The sequence below is a fragment of the Bombus impatiens genome, unplaced genomic scaffold, assembly GCF_000188095.3.
Source record: "Bombus impatiens unplaced genomic scaffold, BIMP_2.2 scf_2222, whole genome shotgun sequence".
NCBI lineage: Eukaryota > Metazoa > Arthropoda > Insecta > Hymenoptera > Apidae > Bombus > Bombus impatiens.
The window spans coordinates 2,059,730-2,071,954 of NT_178641.1; the positions used below are offsets into that span (position 1 = coordinate 2,059,730).

The following is a 12,225-nucleotide window of genomic DNA, read 5'->3' on the forward strand; positions in this document are numbered from 1 at the left end:
CGCTCGCTTGTGAACGAGCGTCGCGGATACCAAGGCGAAAATTTCAATCGGAACACTATCAATCTTGCGTGGACGTGGTTTTATCGTTCGTTCGCAGGGATGCCTGTATCCCTCTGATTACACCTGTCGCGCGTCCGGATTCATAACGTTCCGCGTTAAATGCACCCGAACGTGTTTTTCATTCAGCTTTTTCAAGAGCCGATCTTCGAAACACTTTGATACAGCACTGGCAACAAATCAGCATTAACAAAGAGCGAGCTCTGGCGCTCGTTCGAATCCACTACTGTGATTGAACGCGCCGAGTCGATCGCCTGTACAACGTAAAATGGTGAACGTGCGGAATGTTTAAGCGCCCAGGCCAGACGACTGAATAATAGTCGGCCACTATTATTCCGCGAAACGAGACAGGCAGCACGAGATCCCTCGTTATCGAGTGATCCTGCTAGGTATTCCGTTTCTCAGGCTTTCGAAATGTACCTTTCGATCGGAAACACCGGTACAAAAATGGTCCAGTCATTGGACTGGACTTTACGGCAACGTTAATCTCGACGATCGATCGTATCGATTTATATAAAGTACCGTAAGGTTCGAAAGAAACGTAGGAAACGTGGATTTCGGGAGTAGGATAGAAGCGAATCTGTCTAACTTTGATCTTTTCTACAGTGGTTAAAATCGTTTCTACGTTAAGCGGAAACTATAATAAAAGCACTAACAGTTGTTTCTACCGTCCAATTCCGATATTTTTTTTATCATATGGATGAAATCGTTTCTACATTAAAGGAAAGTAGCAAGGACTGCTTCGTTTCGTACTTTTCATTTATTTTAGGAAACCAATGAAATGCAAATCCCGGTAACAAAGCGAAGTTTGCTGTAAAAGAATTTTACCTGTTAACCGGGCAAACTCGTTATTCAGATTGCCGGTTTCTCAGACACAGTGATCGAAGAGCTCGTAACAATACTACGCCTAGCGAGTTTTAGGTTTTCACTACTGGAATGCGTTATTACCTAAAAATGACAAATAATTGACAAGGCTTGCTTTTCTTACGAGTCTCTTAATTTCTTTATTTACCAATCTAATATTTGCCAAAGATAGATCATATTATATTTCCATGTGCGGAAATTAAAATCAATTTAATTGAAATTAATACTTTTCGATTTAATATTAGAAACATTTCTGGTTAAGAAACGAGCCGGTTAACAGGTTAAGCCTTTCTTCGATCGACAGTCTACGTATTGGGTAGCGTACAGGAAGCTCGTCTTTGTCTCTGATTGCAATGCACGTGGTCATATTTAATCATGTTATTTAATCTCGTGAAAGAAACAAGTTGACCTTGCGTGAGACATCATACATACGTCTAATTCAATTGGCCAACGGACAGGGGCGAGAAAAGCGTTTGTCATCGCGTTTCACTTTGAAAAATTAATCGAATGCGTATACGACACGAAAACAATCGTCTAATGAAACATCGCACACCTTTAAAAGAGCGTTTTCGTTATTACTCGAATTATTAATAGCTCTATGAATAAGGCGTAGTTATTTGCAGGATTGTTGCCGGCAGAAGAGCTAATTTTTTATGAGAAATTCGCTGCGGAAAATTGAACGTGTCACGCGTATATCACGTGTTACGTTGACACAGGGGAAATCGTCGACGAGCGTGAAACTTTGAAGTCACCTTTTTTTCAAAGATTCGCGCGATTCCGCCTCTTGGAAGAACAATTCATTGAGGAACGTTACGAAAGAATGGGAACCATTTAGGAGTAGCGCGATAAGAGATTCAATTTTCGGTCAACTAAACGATCGTCAACGATCATCGGAAACTGCTCAATGGAACTTCGATGAAAAGTACGTTTCTAAAATTTCACCAAAAATTCGTTGAAAAGGACCGAGAAAAATGACAGGTCGGAGGAGCAAGTAGTACGAGTCAACGATTCGTACGAGTGGGCAATCACGCTACGAAAAGAAGCACACGGTGCGTGGAAAAAAGTTTCCAATAAACGATTGAAACAACCTTTTTATCGAGGATTTTAGCGAAGAAAAAGACATTCGATGGAGGAAATCCATTTCCTGCGGAACGAGAAGAGAGAGGGCACCTTACTTCCGAAAACCGTCTCACTCGCTCGACGGGACGTCGATTCGTTCCGACAAAAAAAAACGGTCCGCGCTTAAGGCGGCCACTTAAACGGCACAAAAGAAACCGCGAGCACTTGTTCCCGACCGAGTCTACCTCCCTGGAGACTTTCAGAAGCTGGTGATTGTCACGGAATCGGCCAACGGTACCCGCCATTTTTGGCATAATCACTGAGAAACTGCCGGCGGATGGATCGTCCGCCGTGTCTAGCGCGTCCTTTTTTTACACACTTCCGGGAAATTCCATTCTCGCCTTTCTGTTCGTTGGCCGTTGCCTCGAAAAAGCTAACTGAACGAGCTTCAAGGTCGTGATGGAGATAATTCGAAGTTGGTGAATCGGACGTTGTAACAGGGGTCGAGATGACAGAAGATCACGGAGAAAAGATCGAGTCGTTGAAAAGGGGGTGACTGAAAGATGAAAGGAAATAAAGTAGATAAGAAATAGGTTGAGAATAAGGATACAAAGGATGCAGTTTGACAGAGGGGGGAAAAAAGTAACCGCTTGCGGACTTACGTGCTCGATGGTAGGCAGATGGGCCGTGACTGACACCCCCGGTGCCGCCACGCGCCCCTCGCGCACCGACTCTGCGATTTCCAAGACAGTGCGCAAGCTCGAAGCCCCGCACGACCGCCACGATCAGAGCTTCTCCGGAGCTTGTCCCGACCCCCGAGAGCATCATCCGTGTTGGTCTACGGAACCAACGACCAATGTGCTCTAACGTGTATCTTCTACGTTTACGTACGCCATCCTCAGGGTGAATGTCTCTCCCTTAGCTTCCCTCTTATCCTCGTGTTTTCAGCTCGTGTCCAAACTACACGTTATCTCGTGTCAAGGTACATAATCGTTATCTCTGTCAAGATTTATCTTCGTATGGTTTGAAGGGCATTTAGCCTGTCCACGGTTATCGTGTCAAGCGAAGATTCTCTGAATAAACATCGTCCTCGTAATCTACGTTACCGAATTCAGTCTCTTATAGAGTTTCATTGAACCAATGCTGGGATCCATTGACGAAGCACTTCTATTTCTTCCTGAAATAGCTTCGAACGACACGCTGAGAGGCGAATTATCGGTGACAAATTTAGTAGAAAAACGTGCACGACGTTGGAGAAAACGTTGTCACGTTGCGTTGTAGCGGAACGTTCGAAATTCCACGAGATTCCATTCAATTCCAGGGCTCGCTACGTTGGATTTCTTACGTGCCAATCCTGGAAGATCTATCGAACGTAAAAATACACAGCGGTTTGTCTTTATTGCACAGCTAGGGATCGATCGATCGATCGAAGCGGCGTAGTCGTACACTAGCGTTGTAATTTTGCCCGGTGATTTCGCTTCATGGGATCGGAGAGCCATGTACTTCACTGTGCTCTCGCTCTAGTCGAATAGTTTCCGCTTGGAAATTCTCATTTTCGAAAAATATGGCGCTGACAGCGGCTGCGAGTGACGTTCGTCTTCGACGAACACGTGAGTCATGAAACAGTTGCATGCAACTATTACACAAACTGTTTCGTAAGTATCTTTAGCTTATGTCCCATTTCGTGATTCTGTAATATCGATTGATGGTCGTTACATCGTTTATTGATGAACAAATTCTGTTTCGCAACGATGAAAGCCAGATAATAAACACAAAATGCGTAATACACGATGCTAAACCAGAAATTATTAGACAGTGCTTCTATGTGAAACTAAATCCCATTTATGTACGCGTTTATGGCAGATCTAATCTGCTGTCGTAGTCTCCAATTTATATACGTATTTCAACCTTGCTGTGATTTTAAATGAGGATATGATAGATAAGAAGATGGCACGCGAAGCTTCTCCAAAAAATACGTCTACGAATATCTGAATACGACATACTTTCGAGAAATTTTGAACAGCGAATTTCTCGAGAACGAACCGAGGTTTTTGACCGAAATTGGTATTTTATATTGGGAGAACATGACTAGTAAGGAGGTGTAACGCCGAAAAATTTCGCTTATACTGCAAATTCAGAGACACCCTGTATTGATCTATTGGAAGCAATTAAAAGGTTGAAAGTCAGGTGAAAAGAGAGGGATCCGTAAAATTTTACGCCGCAAGGTAAGAATTCGTAAAAGCAACGCGGCTCATGATCTTTGTAGCTTTATAATTTCTCCTCGAGCCCCTGCCAACTTTAATTACTGTTACAAATCAACAACCCGGGCAGATCTCGGGGCTAAATCTTCCACGTAAGCGAGGGATTGTGTATGACTAAGGATCCGACGTTCCAAGAATTACGGCATCTTAAAATTCTGGAGAATCTGAGAAGGGAGGCTAGCTGCGTGCTTAACGACGGCTCGCCACGTTACGAAACGCTTGTTCCATTTAAACCACTCTTTTTCGCCTGGTAAGTTTTTCCATCGACCAATTTGTCGACGTTAGATCGTGGAACTAATTGGGATTGTCGCGAAGTTAAAACGAGTTCAATGGTAAACACGTTTTCCCTCGTGATTGAGAGATTTTCGTTTAAAGGATAAAGTCTCTGTGGAGAGGAAAAAAAAATATACAGAAGAGTATCGGCTGTCAAAGGACTGGCGTGTTAGCGGCTACGAACTGTCCTTTCGTGCTGCTGAAACTTTTGTAAAACTTCCTTTGGAAACTATTGACAGGTGCCACCGGCGCGTTTGCCTGACGTACGTTACACAAACGGTCTCGAAGAGCCACGAACCTCTCCAATGCCATTATTCCTCGACGTCGAATGAAATATCTCTCGATTTCCTTTTCTCCACAATACTATGGCGAAACAAGTAGAATTCAGTTAAACGTCAGTCGATGTATCGGAATTTCTGACGCGTTCCTTTCGCATGTTGTTTAGCGCGCACGATTTTAATCATCTTTGCATCGTGCAAGCTTTCAGACGCTTCATTGTTCGTACATGTAACTACAATGGCTCATTATTCGAACACTGATCATAGTGGTATTTAATATCTTTTCCCAAAAGGGATTGTTTTCGAGATATTTTGGTGGGAAGCTTACCAATGAACGTTCTGCATAGTAAATAGTAAAATATCGTGTCGATTTTTAATAGATAATTTTGATTTATAATCTGGTGATACCATAAAAAGAAATAATTCGTCATTAATCCTATGCTTTGATCAAATTCGCATATTTTGACTACAGATCGATCAAAGTGTCCGGATACTTATGAGCGATGCCGTACAATATTTTCCACGTATCGACAGAGACTTTGCAAAGAAATGACAACGCTCTAGAACGAAAAGTTTCATCCGAACATAATACTTGGTTCGTATAATAATATCGTATAATATTCGTATTATATAATAATTCGTATAATAATGGTCCTCATGGTAGAAAATATTGATAAATATGGTTGGCTCGCTATATCGTCGAATAAAGTCGACGTTTCTCGACGATACAGCGAGCTGTCGCAACTCGGAGAACTTCACCAGCAACACTGGCGAATTTGTATTCGAGTTTGGAATCCATTCGCAACGAGGTTGCCTTGCTGACATCAATAGAAGTCGTTTAATCCTTGTGAAAAGGGACGTTGTAAGGTGTCATTTTCCACGTGTTTGCGAAATTGAATGGAGAGGGTGGGATAAAGAGGTGAGGGAAGTTTCTTCATTTTCCTTCGACCTGCTCATCTCCTGACCTTGATTAAAGGAAAGTAAAGCAGATAGCTCAGAGAGCATCACGTTCTCGGGGATAATCTGACCAAAGCGCTTGCTCGTGCTTCGTGAATCCGAGCGAATTTGCATGCTTTTATCATCAGCGCGGCGGGAAACACCGGAGAAGGCAGCAGCGAAATAAATACCTTTTCGCCCCTCAGCATCAAACATTAAAACGACTAAAGATCTGTGTCGAAATCTGCCTCGAGTAATACGAATATTCCCTTGACGAGAATATCGCGATGTTGATAGTAATAGTTAGAGAGACAAGTCAAATCCGATCAAAGATCAAACCAGCGTAATTCATACAATCGAATTATCTATCCTTTGTCTTCTCGAAGACGACTGATTCTATTTACGTAAACGAGGTTTGTAATTAAAGCGTCGTTTACGAATTAACCCATCGATGATACGCTCATTATATTTTCACAACGCGTAGGCGCTGTTCCAGCGGGTCAACTTCCGCTGACAACTTCTCTCATGAATCTAATCCGAGAATCACATTGGAATTAAAACGCCTGTTTAGCTACGAGAATAAATTTCAAAGGAGCGAAACAACAAAGATGTCGGTGAAATTAACTATTAATTTTCCTATTCCATTCGCGAGGCGTTTACGTAGAAACAATGGCTAGGGATACTTTTACGGTTTCCGAGAGATTACAGTAGAAAGCGAAAAATATTAAAATTGCGGATACCAGTGGATCATAAACTCTTTCACGAATTGAAAAGTGGCCGCTTTAAACTACCTCGTTATTGGAGAAAATAAAATTCTCGGCTACGTACTCATATGGTACGCGGTAGAGCCCGTACAACTTCATCATAAATTCAATAAGAGTGTGGTTAAACCGAATGCAGCTGTGTCTTTGGGAAAAAAAGTTTCGTTTATCTAATCCTCGGATAAGATGAATGCAACGGAACGTACAATTTTTATGCTCGCAATTGATACATTAATATTCCCTTGGCTTATACACGTAACAATGTGCAGTGCAAAATGATTACAAGAGAATAGAATCAAAGGTAAACGGTCTCTCAATCATCTGACGTCAAAACCACTAGTAATTCTCGCTCGGTGTAAGATTATTGAAATACGATACAATTCCCCTTTTCTAAAATAATCTCTCTTCTTCTCAACAGGCAATTAAAATATTAAAAGCAAATAGCGAAGTTTAAAATACAATTTATGATTGATATACAAATTATATTCCAGACATAAAATCGCAGAGACAGACAAATACAGTGATTCGCTAAAATGTTTGAACATGTATATGGATAGCTTTTGTGCATATATTGTATGCACGATTGTAAAACATTTTGATACTTTATCAACAGCGTAATGAGATACGTCTGTGATGCCTGTATTGGTGGAATTCGAAACGAACCTAAAAATATATATAAAAGCTACATTTATTGTAAACATATATTTAGACATCTTGTTAATATAATAAATAATTGACCGTTTAAATATGTATTTATGTAATCTCAATGAAACTCGTTTCGATTATTCGAGACTTCACCAATACAATGACAATAGTCTGGTCTCGTTATAACGTTAACGAAATATCGAAATGTTCCGCGCAACACGCATAATACATTCGCGAAAGGTTTCTACAACTGTTCGAATACTTTTGCGCTTTGGGAATTCGACAATTCGATCGCGATTCTAACGCGGAGTAAACGGTAGAGATTCCTCGCGAATTCTAATTGACCGTTCGAACGACACCTCTGGAAATTCTATGCATGTTGAACGCGCAGCTTTCCAATAATACCGGTGCCAGTTGCGCTTGGAATAATAGCTCGGTGTGCTCCTCGGAATGTTCTTTCTGCTGCGCCGGGTGCGCTCCACTAGCCGCTCGGATTTGAAGCCGCGATAAGAAACTAGGAGAAAGATCACCGGCCCTGCTGATTTATACGGCGTGACTTTATCTAAGGAGGCACGCGAGTCTTCGTGGCGTTTATCAAAAAATTTTTTTAGCCCCGCAAAAAGACGATCGTCTGGCTCAACGACCTAACGCAATTCGGCTCGAGCGGTTGCTCACTTTTTCTCGCGTCTGCCCGCTCGATCATGCGAGTCGCAACGATCGCGCGCGTGTATATCTGTTGAATCACATGGAGAAGCGCGAGACCATCGTTGAACTGACCTGGCACGCGACCTTGGCACGGAAACGCTTTTCCTCTACGCAGAAATGAATATTTTATGTCGAGCGACACGGTGACAGTAGTATTAGCCCGTGATGGTCAGACGACCGCATGGTTACTACTTGGCTTGGTATATTCGTACGATCCGTTTTGTCCAATTCAATAGAACAAAATGGATCGTATCGTAATGTTCTATCAATGAACGTTCTATTGGTTTGGACAAAACGGATCATACATAATTCAGTAGAATAATATAAAAGAGAAAATGTTATGCATCTATCATTTCCTTATAAAGCGAAAGAAACTTTTGGAACAACTTAACACTTGGGACAAAAACAAGTGGGCAGATACTGGAAGTAGGTATCAATGAAATTTAATCGAACTAGTAGTACTATACTTTCATACATATGGTTAGCTTCTAAATATTACATATCCTTATAGTGTATAGGTTATTTAATAAATAATTGGAATTGATATTTAGTTTTATGTATGGAAGCTGTATTCAAGAGAACTTTATCGATATCTATTTCTACTACCTGTCCATGTATTTTTATTCACGACTGTATTTGATTGCATTCTTTTGAGAATATAACATTAATCGTATTATTTACGTTTTCTCGAATTCCATCGACTGTCGCATCGACGCATAAATGTTAGGTAAAAGGAATACAGGTTAAACAGAGCGGACCTGTATCGACTTTTTCAAATCGATATGTAATAAAATATCTGTGACTCGTGTCGACAACAGTTATTTGTATAACATGCCTGTCGATAGTCAAGTTCGTTGAAATCGCTAAATTATCCATGGTGATTTTCCGGGAACGTGAGCGAACACGAAGCAAGTACAGAGAAATACGATCATTTACGTTCTCTATGTATCGATAGGAAATTTATCTCTTTTTCATTTTGTGAAATTTGCATACATTTCGTTTCAATCTATATATGTTCAATTCTATATACTTAAGCTCGTTAACTAAATACACGATAAACCTGTCGTAGAATCTCGCGTCTTACGTTCTGGAATATCGAGCTTGAAAAAAATCAGAGTGTTTCTTACGCCCTCTGCGATTTGCTACTAAGAAGTGTAAGGGATATATTTAATTCAATCGTCGAAAAGGATAAAAATGGACTTGCCGTCTACTGAACATCGTGGACCTATCGCAGGACAAGTAGTTCATATAATAAAATCATACCGATTCACTACGATCATACTATTCACAATTTTTCGCTTATATAATTGTAATTCAGGCAAATGAGTTCAGTCGACAGAAGTTTATTTAATCGAGCACTAACTGGTTTTGTTTAAATAAACGAAGCGTGTTCAAATCGCCTAATTAAAACCTCTGAATGGTCGGTATTTGTTTTCTATGGATAAGATTGTATATTTTGATTAAGTCTTCCTGCTATTATTAGCGATTATTAAGCATCGGTGCATGGGAACAGCCTTCTTGAAGTCGCATGAAATTACTAAACATATCGTCAACGATCATGGCAGGAAACTAGTAAGGAGTTCGGACGATAAATACGGCGCAAGTAGTGTAGATCGAGCAAAGTACCGACGCTGTCGGTATACCATTGGACGGAGCTTTCCGACAGCTCTGTTGTACCGACTACAAGCGCATCGAGCTTTCGCGTGAACTCGTAAAGTTTCCAAGAAAAACTAACTTACCGATCGGATTACTGCTTCATCGAGCGAGCGGCTCACTTACCTACAAAAGAGAATGGTTTAGGGTTAAAAAAATTCTGCTCGAACTTTCTCGAACTTGTTCTTGCATCGCACTAAAGTGGCGTTTCGTGGTACTAACGATAGTAAAACGCATCGAACACAAACGAGACATGCGGACTAGGTGAAAAATCTTCATGCATCATCGAATTTTTCATGCTGTACGCGGGATCAACGAAACGTAATCTTTCTAATTCGAGAGACACATCGACGAGTCGGAGTAACTCGTCGATACGAAATTGCCGATTTGCAATGAACAAAATCTCCAATCACCCTACCGTTTTTTTTCTTTTTTACTCTTCTTTCGCGTGTTAAATTTGAATATAATTTGAAAAGATCCGAATAAAACGTAACGCAAAAACACTACGCATTCAGTGTTTCAGCTATCGCAATAGGTGTCGAACGAAAGCGATCTATCTGTAAACAGTCTTGCTAATAGGATATCTCGATAATGTTTAGTTGATAAATAGATAATTGATAATGCTAAGAAGCTTTGTTTCGCTCTCTACTAACAGCGAGACAGGGATGAACGTCTTGCGACGTCTACGTAACTAAGTAAGTGCTACTGATCCCCCGAAGGGACGCATTCTAGCTGAAAGAGACTAACAATAAGATAAACTATAGACGCCTAAGGTGTCTTTGTGCAGAGAATTTGGAATTTTTGCGTGGAAATTTGTACCTGCACGACAGCCGGCCCGCGATGCGCCTGTGCAATAGAAACACAAGAAAGAATATTATACAGACAGGTAGAGATAGAATCATAAAAGAGAATGGTATGTATGAATGCGTGTTAGAAACAGGAAAAGACCGTGAGAAAAGACAAACAAGTGGAAGGATGTCGATCGTCTGCGCGCGGCGCATGCAGAATGACCCAGCTTCTATTCTTTTCCAGTTTTCAGTTTGTATGTGTAAAATCTCTAAGAAATTCTGAACGTCGTTGTTTCTCGAACAAATTTACATACGCTAGCTCACGAGAATATTCCAATTGTTGGAAAAACCTTTTGTCAATATATGTATATTATACTAAATATGTACATTTCGAAATTTCACGATTATTTCACCATTATAATTGATAATTGGTATATCGAGTACAATTTATGGTCCAATATATTTTTTTCAGATTATGAAAACGTATCTCGGCAGACAGAAAAGTTATGACTCGGTTAACTACGAAATTGAGTGGATAATGTTTTTAGAAGTTGAAACGCATAATCGTGAGAAAGAGCATAATTAAGTTCGAGTTCTCGAAAGACCAATTTACATGTGATTTATGATTCTTAGCATTAACTATGTATTCGTAAAAGTATCGACATACTTTCGTGAGTCGTGTAAATTCGTCGAGACATCGGTCTCTGTTTGGAAAATCGCGTGACGTCCTTAAGATTCTGTCTTTCCTGCAAAATTTGGCTGACAAGCTCGCAAAGTAACGCGAAGGAAACGCGACGCGATCTTCCGAACTTTCGACTACTCCACATTTTGCCTGGATTCGCGGTAATTGGATAAACCGCGAGCCTTGGCCCGCGTAGTTAGTGTTGGTATGTCGAAATAGTAGTAGCGACCATTGTGCGCACGCGTGTTCTATTCGAGATTGGCTTGTACATGTGATGCTGCATTGTCTATTATATGAGACTGCATGCATACAAATGCAGCCAGCTGACGGGGTCGCGTGAATCACCATAAATGCAAGGGAAAATATGGTCGCCGTTTAATCCCGATAGGATTTTCAACAGCGTGGCCGACGTGGTTGACAGAGTCGTCTAGTTCTTTGCAGCGTTCAAAATCGCTCGAATACGCATTTATCTGGTAGTCCTGTTAATAAAAACAAAAAAAATCTTTGGAAGCAGAGAGGCGTGGAAAATAAGCGAAACATGGAGCGAAAAGAGGCGCTGATAAAAGTGTTCATATTTCACTGCTACTCGTCTCGTCTCGTCTCGCTGAAAAGAGAAATTTTTCCGGTATCTTGATTAACTTCACTTGAATTTTCTCTTCGACCCATCATTATTCAGGTTTGCGCGCGATTACCAATGAATCCAGCGATCAACAGGAAAGCCAATTTACTTTCAAAGCGGACGTATTAGCCCCAACCCTCTGGCGGTCGTCGAGATTAAAATGTAAAATCGCGCTTTTATTTGCCCCAGAGCTCGTGAACGAATCGACTGGTCCAATAGCTATACAATAAGGGGTATAAAAAAAAGAGATGAAAAACAAAAAAAAAAAAAATGAAGTTGGTTCAAAAAGCGACCCTATTTCCCCGCTAACGAAACAACTTTTTGAAACACATCGAGCGGGACACACTCGATAAATATCCGCGTAAAGGAGACTGTCATCGAGACCGGCCTAGAAAAAAGTTTAGTCCGTGCAAATCAACTGATTTCGTTGTTCCTGATACCGTAATTACTTCCAGCCGACTACCGGTCGCTTGACTTCGTTCCATTGATTTTACGAGCCGCTTCATATCCGGGAATCACCATGGAAACCGGCTGATGTCGTTTCAATGGAAAACCGAGGCAAGATACACGATACCCGTACGACCATGAAATTTCCGTGTGACGCCAGTCGGCAGAGCGCGAAATCTCGTTCAACGGGGCAATAG

At 41.0% G+C, this 12,225-nt stretch overlaps 1 protein-coding gene across 5 annotated transcripts in view; it reads right to left on the minus strand.

The window, feature by feature from the left end:
- LOC100747071 (neo-calmodulin) overlaps nt 1-12,225 on the minus strand; it is an 80,010-nt gene that overhangs the window by 45,251 nt on the left and 22,534 nt on the right. For 3 of the 5 annotated variants that reach the window (XM_024372001.2, XM_012393191.3, XM_033324373.1), the window contains one exon: nt 10,312-10,338. The exons of the other annotated variants lie outside the window; for them this stretch is intronic. In XM_024372001.2, coding sequence (XP_024227769.1) covers nt 10,312-10,338 — 27 coding nt within the window. The remainder of the gene's footprint in view (nt 1-10,311; nt 10,339-12,225) is intronic. 5 annotated transcript variants of the gene reach the window in all.